The sequence below is a fragment of the Protomyctophum parallelum genome, assembly GCF_964188405.1.
Source record: "Protomyctophum parallelum genome assembly, chromosome: 5".
NCBI classification, from domain to species: domain Eukaryota; kingdom Metazoa; phylum Chordata; class Actinopteri; order Myctophiformes; family Myctophidae; genus Protomyctophum; species Protomyctophum parallelum.
This window is the reverse complement of record NC_139702.1, coordinates 38,451,465-38,470,260: the sequence shown is the minus strand read 5'-3', so window position 1 is coordinate 38,470,260 and position 18,796 is coordinate 38,451,465. Positions and strand designations below refer to the sequence as shown.

Sequence of the window (18,796 nt, the reverse complement as noted above, 5' to 3'; positions counted from 1 at the left end):
CATTACTGAGCCAGGGATCACGTTTGAGACTAGGAGAGAATGAATGAATGCTGTTCTTAAGTCAACAGGCCTGTGCACCCTGAAGCCAATGATGTTGTAAATGTAAAGCCTCGCCGTTACATTGTTCAACTTAATCACGGTTAAATCGAACAGTATGTGCGACATTAAAGAAACGCTGAAAGAGTAAGACAATAAAGCAGAAAGTAAATCGACAACAGTAGACAATGTCTCGTCTCTGCCCTCCCAGTGGTCCTTCCGAGCAGCAGGCTGACAATGGAGCTTCCAGTGGAACTAAAACCAGCTCAGCTACAGCCCAGGCTTCGGCCCTGGCTTCGGCTCTGGCCCCAGTCCCTGTGACTCCAGCTCAGGCCCCTGCTCCCACCCCGGCCCCAGCAGCCCCAGGAACCCCGGCTCCAGCCCCAGCGCCCGGGGCCTTCCCCCAGTCCCCTAACTGCAGGATCAGAGAGGTCCACTGTGGCAGCCAGGTGCGGCTGGTGGTCATCGCCATCCGAGACATCAGCAAGGGAGAAGAGATCACTGTGGACTACAGTCTGACTGAGTGGGGCGAGAACCTGGTCAGTGGTCCGAGACGCACGCACGCACACACCCAAATATGTACATGAAGACACAAAAACCTACAAACAATAAGGCACATGCACACACGTGTATTTTAAATACACAGACCACCCTGACAATATATAGACTACCATATGCACATTCACGCACTGTTGACCACACACACACACACACACACACACTACACGCGCACAAACACCTGCATGCACGCACACACATACACGCACGCACGCACACAGCTAAGCTGAACGTGGCGTTACCATGGTGATGGCTGAGCTCCAGTCCGTTCTCTACCTGTAGCCCTTTAGCAACAGTAACCATGGTTATCACATGACATCTGTTCTGTTAATGGATCAATGTGTTCAACATAACGACCATACTGACAACAAGCCATCAAGGACAATTAAAGTCAGCACCCACCCCTTGCAAACATATTCTCAGTTGGACCACGTTAGGCATGTGCATGACTGATCAACATTGAGTTACAATAAATTATCTTACTGTTATTGAGAATGACTCATCGATTGATTAATTAATCCCTACCCTACTAGGCGAATTATTAACTGTAGTTACTGTGGTCAGCCATTGGATGGCAGTATATTCCATACATAACACATTAAAATGTAATTAGATTAAAGAAAGAGACAAATGTAATTGTCATTGATATTCAGTCCCACCCTTAGATCATGGTCTGCTCATAGTATTATGAGACCTGTTACCTTTCCCCTTCCAGCCTAATGAGATGCAGTGTAAAGTAAACATTGTAAAGTATTTATACAATGAAAAGCCTGTGATTGACTGACTGACAGAGGAATGTGATTGATAAATGTAAATGGGAGGGCGTGTCTTGCTCCCTGGGTGACAGCCGGAGGTGATTGTGACAGTGAATATTAACGAGCATAATGCTGTCATGACACGAGGATGTGCTAACGAGTGTGGTGTGTCTCTTACAGGGTTTCCGTACCACTGTCTCTCCGGCGAGATACGAGTGCAACTCTGACCCAGAGAATAATAACAATATCAAAAAGGTAAAAATGAACAGAAAAACCTGTTACTATCAAATAGTACAATATTACAATATTACAATATTACAATTTACAATTTACAATTTAGGCATTTAGCAGACGCTTAATCCAGAGCGACTTACATTTAAGCAAGAACAAAAGCATGGGAATACATCACATCAAAGCATTTATCATGAAACATGCGTAAGCTAAGAAAGTAACAGTGGAATATCTATATAATGAAACTATACATACACTACATATAAACTATACATATTTACTACTATGCTATACATAATTATGTACTATGGCGTGCTATGACTATATTCAATACAATTATAGTGCTGTTTACATAACATGCTATAAGTCTGTGTAAAATGCTATCTACTGTAAGTCAACAGAAATGCTATCTAAGGGATATATAATATAATCATTTAGCAGCATTTATTCTAAGTGTAACCTAAAGTCATACTGTGTAGTGTAACAGTGAGGTGCATGCATTAATTAATTAATAATTTACCTGGACCGGTCTCACACCTGTCTTCAGATACTTTGTTTTAATCAACACCGTCTTTTAACACCACAAACATGTTTTGAACCAACAATGAACTTTTCAGTTTCTTCTCTCTCTTTCCCTCGCAGGAGGAGGAACCTCTGCCTCTGACAGCACAGCAGCAGCAGAAGGAATATCTCACCCCCTCCTGGTCCCTCTCCCCCTCCTCCTCCCCCGTCTCCCACTCCGACGGCAGTGACTCTGAGGGCGGAGACGAAGATGGCTCCGCAAACCGGAGCCGCGCCCTCCGACGGCGCAAGAAGCGGCGTGGCACACCCTCCAAGAAGAAGGTGCCCCACCGGACCCCGTACGGACGGCCTCCCCCAGCCTTTCCCTCCACCTTCCCTCAACACAGCCGCCCCCGGCCTTCATCGCCCCCTCCGCCTCAGTCGTCTCCTCCGTCCTCCTCTACGTACTCCTCCGCCGTAGCTAGGCCCGTGTTCAAAGCCCCCACCTCTATGGCACCCAGCATCGCCGCAGTTAACGTAAACACGAGCGCCTCCAGAGGAGGAGGAGGAGTAGGTGTGGCCATAGACGCCCAGCGCCAGACGTGCGAATACTGCGGGCGCCACTTCCGCTCCCTGGGCCGCCACTTGGACAAGCACCACGCCCACCAGCCCGACATCTGCTCAGCCCTGGTTGAGCGCTACACGCAGATGCCCCGGCTGCATGTGCAACATTCGCCGCCTCCCAACGTTGCACAAGTGCATCCTCAGCAAAGCTCGCAGTCGCCACATGCAACGACAGGCTCTGCGTCACAGAGCCGTGGGGCGGAACCTCCACACGGCGGCGCCCAGGACCTCTCCATGTCCCCGCCGACGCTCACCGCAGCCAGCCACTCCCCGACCTCTGCCGGGAGGAGCTCCATCCCTCCGGTGCTGACTCCTCCCAAAGGGCGGAGCGCGGTGCCGGTGTCCGTCCTCAAGAGAAGCCCGCCTCCGGTGGCCGCGACCCTGCCCGGGAAGGGAGGGATGAGACAGATGAAGGAGGCGGAGGACGAAGACGAAGTGGAGGTGGTGGAGGTGAAGAGGCCCAAAGAGGACGAGGATGTAGAGGTGGTGTGCCCACTCTCCTTCAGCAGCAACAACCAGGCGGCCAAAGACCAGGAGCAGCAGCCAAAGGACGAGGATTACTACGATGAGGAGGAGGGTGAAGGGGAGGAGGAATACGACGAAGAGGAGAACGGAGGGTTGGAGGTGGACGATGACAGCGGAGCAGAGGATAAAGATAAGGATCTGCTGAGGTAAAATGCACTTTATTGTCTGCTTTGTAGTGAAGCAATGCTTAAAAAGCAGGATTTTAGGTGAATCAGACTAATTTATCTATGGTGGTGTTATTAAATTACTCAAATTATCATTCTGATTCAGTATGCATTTGTACTTTTATATCAACATGGTGACTATTGTGAACGGCTTTTACCAATAATATAAACCACACTAACTGAAAACCACCACTGTGCATTTTATGTGTTTAAAACTTTCAAAAAGTCACAGATTCCTCACCTATGATCAGATTACATACAGTGTCATCCAAAATATGTACTGTATTAGATTACATCACAACATCAACATCATTAAGCCATATTATTCCGTCCTCCCCCAAAAACTACTGCAGTGTCTGACAAAAACAAAAAATTGTTACAAATGCCTCTCTTTTCCCCCTGCTCTCTCTGTGGCTCCTTGCAGCAGTTCGGGACGTCTCCATATGCTTCCCCTGCTCTCTTCATTGTCCTCCCTGGTCCTCTACCTGCGTCGGCTACAGCACTCAGCATTCCTCTCCCTGTCCCGCCAACTGCAGTCAGCTGAGGCGTGGCGGCTGCTCTGCCACTCCAGCCTGGCTCTCCTCATTCTCTACAACAGACGGCGTGAGTGCGAGGTCTCCAAACTGTCCATTTCCGAGTACCGCTCCCGCATCACCCCTCAGTGCCCCATTCCCGTGCCCGTCGGTGCCCCTCCGGCCCTCACCCCCCTGGAAGCTTCGCTGTCCCCCTTTGAGCGGCTGGTGCTCCCCCACCTCCCCAGAGTGGGCGTCCAGGGCAAACGGGGGCGAGTCCAGCCCCTCATCCTGCCCCCTCACTGTGAGCCCTGCCTGGAGCTGCTCCTGCAGACGCGGCAGGACGTTGGGGTGGACCCCACAAACCCCTACGTCTTTGCCAGACCCTACCACTCCCCTGCGACGCCGCTCCGAGGCACCGACCTCCTCCGCAGCCTGGCGCGCTCCAGCGGCACGCGCAACCCCCGCGCTCTGACCCAGACTCGGGTTCGCCGTCAGGTGGCTATCCTGACACAGCTGCTGCTGTTGGGGGAAGGGGAGGAGCCCGGCCAGCCGGGAGGCAACGCTGTGGAGAGGCTGGAGCACTTCCTGGAGAGGGAGTACCATGTGACACAGAGCTGCGCCGGGATTGGCCAAGACCCAGGCCTGATGGGTAGAGTGGGCCGAGTGGTGCTGTGTGGAGAGAGAGATGGCGTGCTGTTCAGAGGGATGAGCCTGCACCACATCTGCCTGGAGTTGGATGGTGAGATTAATGAATCAAATGAATAGATACAATTTAGGACTGTGACTATCGATTATTTTCGTGATTATTATTCTACTGATTACGAATTGAATAATTGTTTGTTTGTTTTAAAGAATATGTTATAAATCAATGACACAAGTGATTATTTTTCAATCCATTAAATCGATCTGATTAACCTAATTAGTTCGATTAACTGTTGCATGCTTAATTAAATGTTGGTTTGTTATCTTGCTGTCGTGCCCCCTTTTTATTATGAAATCTGAAATTATTTTATTATCATTTTTAATTTGATCAGATTAGAGTATCAATGTCCACTGTGATGGATGGATCAATGAAGTAACACCTCTGTTATATCTCCGTTCACCTCCAGTGATGTCGGGGAACTCTGCAGACTCGTTCTCTGAGGGAGAGTCTGACGAGGAGAAGTCGCCGAGAGAGAAGAGCGACGGGGCTCCCAGCCCACCCCCCGCCCCCGCCCCCATACCCACCATACCCACCATGCTGTTTATCAGGAACGGCAAGAGCAACGGACGCGTGGGACGACCCAAAAAGCTCAAGAATGTCCCGTCTGCACTTGCACCCGGCGCCCCCCCACACGCTAAACGGAGAAGCTCGTCTCAGCCCCGATCAGGTTTGTCTTTGCACTTCACTCACCAATTGAACCCCGTTAGTGTCGATCAATAAATCAATCGCTGTTTTTGTGTAACACATTTCATGCATTTAAAATACAAAGTACAGATGAAATGTAGGTAATATTGAAAGTATAAAACAGAAGTCCTACAACTGACTGCAACGGTTTGATCAGTCCGTTTTGACGGACAAACTAGGGAATAGAATAGGGAGGGAGAATGAATAAAATGGGGAGAATTAAATGGGAATTGTAACTTTAGTCACATTACTCCATAATTATGTTGTGATTGAACCATCACCATATCTATCTTTTAATGTCTGAATGTACAATTGTACATGGCGTGTCAACACCACATTGTGCAACTGTAAATCTATATCCGTCCACCAGTGGCATCATTGTTAGGCAGATTGTTTTTTAAATGGATTCCATTATCGCATTGCAACTTTTCAGGAATAGAAAGCCTGCAGTTACTTTCATCAATTCAATCAGTAATCAATTGATGATGTCACTGGTGGACGGGTTTCTGAACTTCCCACAGCCCTCCTCTGTGGTGAAGTGGTCCTGTAAAACAAATGTTAATATTAAGTTATTACTAATACACACATACGGTACTATATGTGTCCATTAATCATGTGTTACCAATGCTTTGTCCTTCAAGACTGTACAGTATTATTCATCACCCCCCTCCCCCACCCCGTTTCTCTCCCTCCGCTCAGGTAAGCGTGGTGTCCTGAAGCGGCCCTGGTCGGAGGCGGAGCGTGCGGCGGTCGAGGAGCACCTCACCCACAACATCGCGGAGCTGCGCGTGCCGGCCAAGGCTGACTGCGAGCGCTGTCTGCAGCAGTGTCCGCTGCTGGTGAGCAATCACCGCGACTGGCGAGCCATCAAGTTCTACTGCCACAACCGCATTCAGCTGCTGAAGAAGAACCAGCGGCGCGACAGCGACCCTCTGCCCCTTATCGTTTGCTGAGAGGGGGGGAGGGTGGGGGCGGGACGGCAGCGTGCAGAGAGGGAGAACCTGATGGATGTTCTGTTTCAGTCAGAGCATAATCTTAAATGGTACCCTGTTGCTCAAGAAATGTACTAGTTTTGAGAGGACAGTTCTAATTTTGTTCTTTGCTGCTATTCCCATCGTGGGGGAGTTGTTTTGGCTATCAATTAGACACCTGATGGTATTGAGCCATGTTGAAAACTTTAAAACAAATTAACTTTGCTTTTGGGTGTGCTGTTTCATAGTCTTAAAGGTAAGCTATATTCTGTATGGTGCCCCATTTATTGAATGTCATGGTGTCTTGTCAGAATCAGTGCACTTGTTAAGGGTGCCATTTGAGACATGCCCTGGGGGACTTCAGAGACTATAGCACTGGCTACAGCCTGTGTACTTTGTTTTGTTGTATTGTACATGGACGTTTTCTTATTGCTTTCCAAAATTGACACACTAAATTGAGATGTAAACAAGGGAGGAATGCAAGCCCCACAGTGTTGCTGTAGTACACACCTGTCAACTCTCCCGTTCTTCCTGGGATTTCCCCATATTTTACCCCCACAGCCCACCCCCACCCTCCCATTTAACTATGTCTCTCTCTATCTCTATCTAAACATTTCTTAGTGAAAAACAAGTCTCTTGCACACCTACAAAGGTGACAGGTGCGTAGGAGAAGACCAAACGAGGGTCTGACACATTGAGAAAGAAAAACCTCCTGCACACTGTCTTCAAATGCAGTTAAAGGCTTTTATGGGAAATCACGTTTTGGTCTATAAGACCTTCATCAGGCGTGCTGGAAATCACAACATGTCGAGATTTCCCATTAAAGCCTTTAACTGCATTTGAAGACGGTGTGCAGGAGTTTTCTTTTTCATTACATTTCTTGGTGGAAACAAAAAGCTTGGTGGTAAAAACAATAATAACGCACACCGCACAGTGGAGAAAATAAAACAGATGCGCACACATTTCCCTTATTTTCATATCCCAACGTTGACAGGTATGCTGTAGGAACTTTGTGGAGTAGCACTAGCGTTTTATGGACTTTTGAAGACTTTCATAGGACAAATGGTCTCTGGGCCACACTTTACTTTACACTGGCCGTATTATTAGAGTTGGCCTTTCTACAGATTACCTAGAATAGTCTGATCTTTCTGTAAAACAGCTTGTTTTTCTTTCATACTGCTGATTGTACAATTCTGATTTTGATTTGATCATATTCGGACCTTCATTTACATGTTAGGTACTAGTGGATGACTGACATTACTTTTGCAGTTACTTTGGGAATTTTTTTTTTTTTTTCTTTTATTCAAAATGTAACACCATGCAAGAAAAAAAATCCAGTTTTTTTTCAATAATCTCAAAAGTGGACATAATGTGTTTTGTGAACTTACTTTAAATGTTATGGGAAGACACATGCATTGTAATGTTTCTTTTTGCGTACCTAAGCAGTAGGCCACAAAGTCCATGAAAATTAGAAGTATTCTGTAAACATTTTGCTTGGGACCCTTGTTCCTTCCCTTAAGACAAGATACTGTACACTCAAAATGTCAAGAGCTGCCTGCTTTGCAGCAGTAGGAGCTTTTGGGGTTTTTTTGTGCCTGTTGCACATTTGTTTTTGTAAGCAGTAAAAGGGTGCTATAGGCCGCCGAGCTGGATATCACTTTATATGTGGCAATGAGATTTCCCTTGTTAATAGTTTCATGAAATGTGGTTTTGCTGGGCATTCATCAGAGAAGTGAACGTTAAGTGTTGCCGCGTTCGGTTTTTGTTTCATGAACATACAATATAGTCACATTGTCCGTGTTGTCTTTTCAAAGAATATATCCCCGTTTTCTTTTCCCAGCCACACTACATGGTTTGCAGCTCGACTACATTTCTGGTTTCTGTCCGGGTTGCTGGAAATATTGTCCATTGGACTAAAACATCCACGAAACCTCAAGAAACATACCGGTACTTGAAGTTATTTAAACCATTCGCATAATCTTTCTTTTGCGCTCTAGTCGTGCCAGTTACATTGTACATAACAAATATATTATCATTATGCTAACTGGTTGTCTGTGCTAGGCTATATGTAGTTTTTCCATTTCTGGATTATTGCTATTTGTACATAAGCCTGTTTGTAAATAATACTCACAGAAACAAAGAAAAAACAATGTATCAAATGCCTTGGTTATCGTGTTATGTTTTTCTTTTTTTACAAGTCTTATAAAAAGTTAAAGCTTTATTATCTCACGTTGTCTTGAGTATTTTGTTACCGCCTGTTTAAGTCCAAAGTAATTCACCTTCTGTATCAATAATGTTATATGCATATTTATAAGAGATAGAGATGTGGTTCAATTGGTATTTGTCACTTTCTGGTGCTCATGATCAAGATTAGGAAAAATGCTGGTATGCATTTTGGTGTAAAGTTGCCCATTGAAGCTGATGGCAGAGAGGGGGGAAATCAGTCAACACTGGTCTCTAGCAGGAATCAAACCAGTGCAGTTGCGAATATGTGCTCGCCGCCACTATCCAGTCAGCTTGCGGCGTTCCAAAAGACATCCACAAGTAAAAAGGCACGCAGAGTGGTGACAAATCTCTTAACAGTAGGCAATAGGCATGCCCTACCTCCTACCTACCTCCATCTTTCTGCCTTTGTCTGTCATGTGACCAGTCTGTGTGGTTGTGTTCTTGCATGAAAAGGCATGGGGCAATGAGTGGAAGGGATGTAATGAATCTGTTTAACCAATTTAAGTATATATATATATATATATAATATATATATATATAATATATATATATATATATATATATCAGCTATTTGAAAATACCGGTAGCTGAAAATAGCCTACAACTTGTAGATCACAAGTTGAGCTTTCGTAGATCTGCTAATTTTTAACACAAATCTTGTATAAGGGTCCCAGGCACAAATATTTACAGATGGGGATCTGGCACCTAATATCAACCTACGTGGGAATCTTTGACATAAACATACATATTTGTATACATGTATATTTCGTATGTTATGTATATTACCGGAACGCATGTTACGTATATTACGTACATTTCATATTCTGATTATTGAAAATGGAGGACCCTGATGTAAACAAGTCTTAGTGCTTTTCCCGCACCACTTCTATATAACCAAAAACATGAAATCATCATAAAAGGAAGTAAACAAGGGAACAGTGAGGGGAAGAGGGGGGATTCAAATTTTAGATTTTACTGCAGTTTCTGGTTCATCCAGGGCAGAATTAACTGTATGGAGTCAAATCCTTGGACACTAGTGAACACATCAAAAGGTGTGGCATGCCATCACTAGGACAAAAAATATGTTATAGCCGAAAGGCCCGTTTTTTTTACCATACGTGGCAAACCACACCACAGTCCACAGTGGTTCATGGGAGGCTGTGCCAACCTAGGATTCACTCACTGGCATGGCATTATATACGGCTTAACCATAGTATACCTTTACACAAACACACACACACACACACACACACACACACACACACACACACACACACACACACACACAGATAGCATGAGTCTTATAAATTATTTTTATGAGCTTTAGTTTGGTCCATGGGAGGCTGTGCCAACCTAGCATTCACTCACTGGCATGGCATTATATATGGCTTAACCATAGTATACCTTTACACAACACACACACACACACACACACACACACACACACACACACACACACACACACACACACACACACACACACACACAGAGATAGCATGAGTCTTATCAATTATTTTTATGAGCTTTAGTTTTAAGTCTGTATCAGTCTGTCGAGGCGAGGTTAGGTCTGTATTATTATCTGCTGTTTGAGTATTTTATTTTAATTTATATATATGTTCTAAGAAACAAGAGACACTATTGCTTTAGATGTGATCGCTCGTATAGGCTACTTTGTATTTTATAAACCGCAAATTGATCTCGAGCACGTCATTCCCTTGTTCGGCCACTAGAGGGAAGTATTAATTCAACCTTGCTTACTCGTCGTCAACGTTCTTTGATTTTACCCCGCGCAGGCGCAGTTCATTTCGAAAATGGCGGCCATGCAGGGTGGTCAGATCGAGACAGAAGGAGAAAAGGATATAAAAACCGAAACATCAAACGATAACTCGGGAAATAATAATGCAAACGACGGAAGACCACTTTCTGTATCTCCGGGGACCACCTCGTCGGCTGGAAGTATAAAGCCTGCCCCAGAAGACCAGCAGACGCTACTTGCAGTGGTGCAGTTCCTCAAGAAGTACAAACTGAACGAGTCTGTCGACATTTTGCGGCGAGAAGCGGGTTTATCGGAACAAGACACGGAAGATGCGAAGGGTCTCGATTCTTTGGGTTCTGGTGTTACAGGAACCGCTGAATCAGAAGGTGGTGCAGATGCAAACTCCCTACTTAGCCGGGTATCGGGCTCATCCTCTACCGCCGTGGCCAGCGCTCCTCCACCGATACCTAAAGGTAATATACAGATTGTGTCCTTAAAACTATATTGTATCCTTAAAACTCCCAACCCTGTGATTCTGAGCCTATACTGAGACATACCTTGCTACTTTACTCCACTAACGCTAACTACGTGCATGGGTTTGTTTATGTACAGCACCCGCTGCCTCGACTGGAGAGGATCAGCCAGACGTGAATGTTGTGCTGTCGGCGTACAACCAGCAGGGGGATCCGGTCCTCTACAAGGTTTATTACAGTGGTCTAAAGAGGTTCATAGAAAGTGTTCTGGACTGCCACAGAGCAGAGCTCTCACAGGTCTTCTATCCACTCTTTGTCCACATGTATCTGGAACTGGTCTACAACAACCATGAGAATGAGGCCAAGGCCTTCTTTGAAAAGTAAGTGTCTTGACAAAAAAAGGCTACTATACCTTATGATTCTACTGAGCTTTATTCAAATATGTTTTGTGGTAAATTTGTATTGTATTATATGCACCGGTATTACTGATGAATTGAGTACAAAGGACCACAATGGAAACATGCACCTGGGGCTTTCTGTGTTATCCTTTTTTGATTGAATACTTGGACAGAAATGTAAACAGCACGAGGTACAGACAGACTCAATTCATCAATATAGCATAACCGTAACACAAAAATACATATACGGTACTACAAACGAGAAAAGTAGATAAAGAAAAAGAAAATTGTCAGTATGAATGCCATCTCATTTCTATGGGAAAAGTTAGTTTTAGCTTAATTCGATTGTACTACCTGTAGGTTAATAAAGTATTTACTCAATCAATCAGCATTTAGTGACTGGCACTTTTAGAAATGTTACCATTTTGATGATGATCACACACTCATCCATAGCCATCTCTGTCTTTTTACCCCTTCACCCTCCTAAACAGGTTCAGTGGGGACCAGGAGTGCTACTATGAGGATGACCTCCGTGTTTTGTCCAGCTTGTCGAAGAAAGAGCACATGAGGGGCAATGAGACTCTGCTGGACTTCCGCACCAGCAAGTTTGTGCTACGCATCTCCCGTGACTCGTACCAACTGCTAAAGAGGCACCTGCAGGAACGTCAGAACAACCAGATCTGGACTATCATACAGGAGCACCTTTACATTGATATATTTGATGGCATGCCACGCAGCAAAGCCCAGATCGATGCCATGTCAGGGAGCCTGGCTGGCGAAGCAAAGAGAGAGGCCAATAAGGCTAAGGTGGGCAAAGGCCTTGGTTGTGCCACTGATATCAGTTTTCTATACAGTACCGGTACATAATTGTTTCAGCAGTGCTGTTGATCCTAGTAAAATGATGGTGCTTATTCACCACGTCCTCTACTATGTTCTCCAGGTATACTATGGACTGCTGAAGGAACCAGAGATTGAGTTGCCCCTTGATGATGAGGACGAGGAGGCGGAGAATGAGGAAGGCAAGCCCAAGAAGAAGAAACCCAAGAAAGACAGCATGGGTTCCAAGAGCAAGAAACAAGACCCTAATGCACCCCAGCAAAATAGGTATCGCATGTTTACTCTAGTCTACAGCTTGATAAAGCAGCCAACACTAGTATGTACAACAATGTCTTTGTAATGTAAGCGCCTTTCCCATATGATAAAAACTATACATATACATGAATTCATTCAATGACTAACCAATAAGGAAGTAGACGGGCAAATCGACCACTGACAAAGCTTCTAGGAAATCTTTGAATGCCGATTGTGGCCCCTAGATGTGCCACAGAGACTACATTTTTTGCCTATTGCTGGCTGTCTGAATAACAATAGAAAATAAAAAGGTCATTAAAATGTTGACATATTATTGCTTATAGCAACTTTGCTTATAGCAGGATTTTAAAACCAGTGACTAAATATATTCCTACCCCTTAGGATCCCTCTTCCAGAGCTGAAGGACTCAGACAAGCTAGACAAGATCATGTACATGAAGGAGGCCACTAAGAGGATCCGACTTGCACGAGACAATCTTCCTTCTATATGTTTCTACTCTTTCCTCAACGCATACCAGGTAAAACCCTGAGGGTATCCTCCACAATTCACTTAACATTGAACATGTTTAGTTGTTTACACATTATGTTATGAATGACACAGGCTGAAACATTTGTCTATTCTTCCACTTAATGTTTCATTTAAAGCTGGAAATATTAATAGATTATATGAGAACAGCCCACAGATTCCTCTTTGGATGCATATATCAGAAAATGTAAGAAAATTGCATGGTACTGTTAGGGAAATGGCTGAATGGGGTTTAGAAAAAGTGTATTTACATTATGTGGCCCAATGGTTTAAAAAGTGACCACTAACCTCGAATGTGCTGCGAATAGTTACACTTTTATTTAATCTTGTTGTGGAGAATCCGCTTTTTACATGGATATCTTTCCTGGACAAAAAGCACTATCAATTTGTCCATATACTGTACTTGGCGTTAAAGTTTTCTTTTATTTTTTAAATGAATATGTTAGGGATAGGGAATGTGTAGGCACTGGCAGCACAAACTTCTCAGCCATTTTAAATGGAATGAATCTTTACCTGTAGGGTTTGACGGCAGTAGACCTAACAGATGACTCCAGCCTGATTGCCGGGGGCTTCGCAGACTCCACTGTACGGGTTTGGAGCGTCACACCCAAAAAACTCAGAAGGGTTAAATCGGCAGCAGGTAAAGTAACACAAGTCATAACCACCACTGATTCATTGACTGTCTTTATTTTTATTTAAGTTTAGGGGAGAGAAAGAACAGGCACAGATATTAGCTGTCTTCATGTTAAATTCCATAAACGTCTGTTTAATCTTCTAATTTATGCTGCAAGGAAAAATATTCTGTTGTCTTGGAGCCAAAAACATCAAGACGTCTGATTGACGTCTTTGTAATGGATGCCACAGGCAATATATATATTTATTTTTTGAAAATTCCTCTAATCTGGTGTACAGGTGATGACATGCACATTACATGCATAATAGAATTACAAATTCTTTCTTTCTTTATAATGGGAGAATTGGCACTCAGAGCCTAAACTGGTGACCACCAGATGGCGCTGAAAGAAACCAAAAACAAATAAATATTGGTACAAAATAATCATGCAGTTGGGGATGTCAATTATCGATTAATTCATTAATTGATAACCTTATCGATCGGTTAGTTGATTTCCCTCAATGTCTAACATAAAAATCTACATGATATACAGAATACAAAAGGCATATTATATTCCTTAATCAAATATTTATTTGACCATTTGAGATACAGGGCCATGCAATGACATCTTTATGAGGAATAAAATTAAATGTAAAGTGTACTGTCTTGTCTGTCACATCACATGCAAAAGCAGTCTGTGGCTTCCACGGGGGGGGGGACTTTTCTTTAGTGTTTTTTTTGTGGCTTTCGCCTTTAATTTACAGTATATGTTTTATAGAGGGACAGACTGTAGTAGTAGTAGTAGCAGGCTGACGGGAAATGGGGAGAGAGATGGGGGGGGGGGTGACATGCAATAAAGGCCGTCGGGATCGGGAGTCGAACCCGCGGCACACTGCCAGACTTGGACTATCGGCCAAGGTGCCTGGACTTTTTATGTGCGTTGCTCGGCCACGTGCGTGCGCAGAGCATTACATTAATAGAATAGAACCGCAGTATTTTCGATTAACTGTTAACTGTAAAGTTTAATAAGAATTTCTAACCTATCGGTTAACTATTAACATCCCCCTCCGCACCTCTCCCCCTCTCATGGAAGTAATTGATAATATATAAAGTCACAACACCAACTTTGATGAGGCAGTATTGCTTTGTTTTCAAATTATAAGGAAGCATTTGAAAATTGCGAGTGGCAACAGTCTGGCAACGTGGGACTACTCCACAACAGATGCCTTCTATAACATATTTGAGATTTATTGGCCCTCAGTTAGCTGTCTCCTTGACAGAAGCGATACTGCTAATTTACTTTTTACATTCTGCTGTGGGTATTAAACTGTTACTGTCTTACTTATTTTGGTGTAGTTGTTCACCCATCTAGAGATTGTCAAGCACCAAACAATGTGTCCATATATATTTTTATTTTATGGTCCAATGTAGGTATGTACTGTATGTATACTGTATCTGTGTCCTTTGTTTTGCAATGTGTCTCTTTGTTTTGTCTTTGTCTTAAAATGTAAATATATGTATATATTATTGGAAAATATCTTCTTTTCTTCTCTCCCCAAGACCTAAGTTTGATCGACAAAGAGTCTGACGATGTGCTGGAGAGAATCATGGATGAGAAGACAGCCAGTGAATCTAAGATCCTCCATGGACACAGTGGCCCAGTTTATGGACTTAGCTTCAGCCCAGACAGGTAGGACAGCTCCACTGCTTTAATTGTACCCAATGTGGCATAAATCACATATGCAACTTTATTCTTTTTTTCAGCAATCATCTACTTGAGCTACAAAACTGGATGTTCAGTGTTACACCAATTCATTTGCATGAATTGTTTAACTCAACTTTTTGCCATGTTCTCTCCTCACACCGTTCAGAAACTACCTGTTGTCGAGCTCGGAGGATGGTACTATCAGGCTGTGGAGTCTGCAGACTTTTACCTGTCTGGTGGGCTACAAAGGTCACAATTACCCGGTGTGGGATACCCAATTTTCCCCCTATGGATACTACTTTATATCTGGTGGACATGACAGAGTTGCCCGGTAAGAATACGCTGTGAGTGGGGTGAACCAATGTAAAATAATTATTCCCGTGATAATGGTGAAATGCATATGCCGTTACCAGTACAGTGCAACAATAATATAATGCTGCAAAAGCTAATGAGTAGGTTCTCTTCAACAGTTTGTGGGCAACTGATCACCATCAGCCTCTAAGGATGTTTGCTGGTCACCTGGCTGATATCACCTGCACCCGCTTCCACCCGAACTCCAACTATGTGGCCACAGGTTCAGCAGACCGCACCATTCGTGTCTGGGACGTCTTAACTGGAAACTGTGTGCGCATCTTCACCGGCCACAAGGTCAGTGTTCCCTCAACGATTCCCTGTTCAATGTCTCCTTGTAGTATTTAGTGTCCAGCAGAATCATGAATACATACATAACCTTTACCTCATCACCATTTCATGTGTCAAGGATTATCATGCCATTTAACAAATTAGACGCAGTGTTTATGTCCTGTCTACCATTATGTTTTGATGGTTGATAAACTTGGTATATAAAGATTGAGACATGCAATATGCTTTTGTTTCTTAGGGCCCTATCCATGCCCTGGCTTTCTCTCCCAATGGGAAAATCCTGGCCTCAGGAGCCACTGATGGTAGAGTTCTTATGTGGGACATTGGTCATGGTCTCATGATTAGCGAGCTGAAAGGGCACACAGACACAATCTACTCCCTCAAGTTTAGCAGAGACGGAGAGCTCCTTGCTTCTGGTAGGTTGGATCACAATTACGTCAAAGCATGGCCGTTTCATTTCTGTCAGCTATTTCCCAGCTGTCATGTTGAATACAAAACTGTTTTTGTATGACATGTACATTATATCCAATAAAAATAAATGTCCAATTGTGTTTTCTAGGTTCCATGGATAATACAGTTCGTTTGTGGGATGCAGCGAAGGCATTCGATGATGTAGAAACAGATGACTTCACAGCAACTACAGGGCATATTCACCTACCAGAGAACTCCCATGAGCTTCTGTTAGGGACCTACACGTCCAAGTCCACACCTGTAGTACATCTTCACTTTACCCGGAGGAACCTACTGCTTGCTGCAGGGGCATACAACCCATAGACCCTAAATAACCTTTTCAAACTGAGATGTGAACCAACATCAAGCCTTGGAACTTTAGATGGTTCCTTGTAGCCAGTCAGCCAAAATTTGAGAGGACCGGTGATGTCATACTTTGTGTTTTTTCTATTCATTTGGTCATTAAAGGACAACTTTAGTTATTTTCAACAAAGGTTCATGTTTTAGGTTGTTATTAGAGAAAGTAAAAGATGAGTTCATTTTTTTCTTAGTTTGCTGCTTTCTTTCGTTTTAGGGATTTTAGCTGTTTTTGACAGGGGGGCAGGGGCATTCGAACATGGCTAAATATGTATTTATTTTTACAAAATCTTATAGCGATTTTTTTTATTTATTATTTGCTATAGTCCTAATAGAGGATAGGACTATAGTAAATAATAGAAAAATAAATCCCTAAAAAGAAAGCAGCAAATGAATTAAAAAAAAATTACTGACCTTTTACTTTCTCTAATAACCTAAAACATGAACCTTGGTTGAAAAAGAAACTAAAGTTGTCCTTTAAGTTCAACAGAATGTCTGCTCTGCCAGGAAACATCGTGGGAAAAAAAGTTATGGCCATTTTTGTATACCACAGACAATTTCATCATGCTTGAAGTAGCATGTGACATGTCAAACCCCTAAAACAGCCATAGCAGTCATCACAAATGTGATGAGGTCAGCACATTTGGGTGGATATGGATTTTGCCTTATATTGGTTGTCTTATATGGTGTGGTATGCAAAAATGGCCATAACCTTTCGCGATGTTTCCAGCAGAGCATACTGTACTTCTCATTCTGTGGACCTTAATGACAAAGTGAATAGAAAACACAAAGTATGTCATGACATCACAGGTTAATCTCCATTCCTTGAGCTTTTGGGCCTGTGGCTCCCCAGCTAATGCAAGAGATGTGGATTTCCTCCCCATCAATTCAATGGAACAGCTACGCTACATTCTGCTTTCATAAATACTGTCCCCAAATGTATTAGACACCTAAAGAGTCATTTCCTTTTTTTGTAAGTCACTGCCATGCACACAGGTTTTTGACTTGTGTTGTCTGTATTATAGCATTTTATACTGGTTCAAAGTTCAAACTGTAAATAAAATGTTTACTATGTTTGAGAGAGATCTTTATTTTACATGGGGAAATCAAACAAGCAGATCCAGCGGCCGATCCAAGCTACATTAAATGAAAGTGAATGGACACCTGTTGGAGATGAAAACAACATTAGTATTTGATCCAAGGAAATAATCAAATGTAGGAGGGAAATCTCAACAATACTTACATTACTTTGCTGTGACAGCGGCTTGTTTCTTGGGTTTCAATTTAAATAAGAGACCAATGGCTAGAAGACTGGCATACGTGGCCAGCACACACTGCGGAGACAAGTGACATGCAACATAAAGTCATAATGTTAGTCCTAGGGCTCCATGCATTCCAACTAGTGATGAACACAAGATCAAACAGTCCCTGCCACACAACTACATTAAACTGTAAACTCACATTCCTCCGCCCAACAATTGTCCATGCATTGAAGTACTTGGCAATGCCAGTAAACTGGTGCTGTCCGGCGTCGTGTCCTCCCATTATGAACGATTAGCAGTCCTGAGACAAGAGGAAAAATATTAGCAATTAAAGAAAAAACGTATACATAACAGATTTATGCATGAAGTATGTAAATTTGTCGAACTCTCCAGAGTCTCCAATAATAACTACTGAAAAGTGAGAACGGCACGACATAAAATGCATTGTCATTCAACTAAATTGTTTCTCATTTTTGTAGTGATATTACATAACATTTGCAACAACTTGTACGTTTATTGTCCGGTACACGAGTCATTCACGTTGCACAATTCTAACGGGCATCTGTCAAGCTAGAGAAGCAGCGCTTGTTCTTCGTGTTGTGAATGAAATTAAAACACAATTTATTTTAAAAACTGAAAATGCAGGAGGAGATATTAAAAGATAACACTTGGATTCATTCAGCTTGCAGATCGCATGCTAACCCACCAGTTAACATTAGCTTCATGGGTTAGCTTGCATTGATAGTTGCAACCAGCTAGCTAACCCTGTTATTTCGATTAACTTTGGACGATTATGGCAATGCTGTTTTAAAACCAATGCGGGTAACATGTTAACTTCTAAAATCAACATGTAATGTTGTCCTGAATGTGCTCATTCTTACCTTCAAACAGACGACCCTTGTAATGTGGACAGTACGAAGTGAGTGCCCTTCAATCCAAACAGGAGGTGACGTATGCCCTTATTATAGCAAGATGAATATGAGCGTACAAACCCCACGTCAATCAACGTTGATGCCGCCCCTTTGCACGA

At 43.3% G+C, this 18,796-nt stretch overlaps 3 protein-coding genes across 4 annotated transcripts in view; 2 read left to right on the top strand and 1 right to left on the bottom strand.

Moving 5' to 3' along the window:
- Positions 1–8,493, top strand: part of LOC310858856 (uncharacterized protein) — an 18,499-nt gene extending 10,006 nt beyond the window's left edge. The window contains exons 4-9 of one of the 2 annotated variants that reach the window (XM_083765145.1): positions 248–575; positions 1,530–1,604; positions 2,223–3,376; positions 3,822–4,648; positions 5,019–5,279; positions 5,996–8,493. In XM_083765145.1, coding sequence (XP_083621271.1) covers positions 248–575; positions 1,530–1,604; positions 2,223–3,376; positions 3,822–4,648; positions 5,019–5,279; positions 5,996–6,249 — 2,899 coding nt within the window. In that variant the 3' untranslated portion in view covers positions 6,250–8,493. Of the gene's footprint in view, positions 1–247; positions 576–1,529; positions 1,605–2,222; positions 3,377–3,818; positions 4,649–5,018; positions 5,280–5,995 lie in introns of both variants that reach the window. The other variant, XM_083765144.1, reaches the window with a different exon arrangement.
- A 1,811-nt stretch (positions 8,494–10,304) lies between these two features.
- Positions 10,305–16,629, top strand: taf5 (TAF5 RNA polymerase II, TATA box binding protein (TBP)-associated factor; the record flags this gene model as incomplete). Its single annotated transcript, XM_083764635.1, has 11 exons — positions 10,305–10,722; positions 10,862–11,102; positions 11,612–11,927; positions 12,061–12,224; positions 12,594–12,729; positions 13,257–13,377; positions 14,911–15,040; positions 15,222–15,386; positions 15,526–15,703; positions 15,936–16,113; positions 16,257–16,629. The coding sequence occupies 11 exons, from the start codon at positions 10,305–10,307 to the stop codon at positions 16,469–16,471; spliced, it is 2,262 nt and encodes a 753-aa protein (XP_083620761.1). The 3' UTR covers positions 16,472–16,629.
- Positions 16,630–17,569: 940 nt separating this feature from the next.
- atp5md (ATP synthase membrane subunit k) lies at positions 17,570–18,724 on the bottom strand. Its single transcript, XM_083765710.1, has 4 exons — positions 18,648–18,724; positions 17,966–18,067; positions 17,748–17,838; positions 17,570–17,668 (listed from the first exon to the last, which is right to left on the bottom strand). The coding sequence occupies exons 2-3, from the start codon at positions 18,047–18,049 to the stop codon at positions 17,749–17,751; spliced, it is 174 nt and encodes a 57-aa protein (XP_083621836.1). The 5' UTR covers positions 18,050–18,067; positions 18,648–18,724; the 3' UTR covers positions 17,570–17,668; position 17,748.
- Between the last annotated feature and the right edge of the window lie 72 nt (positions 18,725–18,796).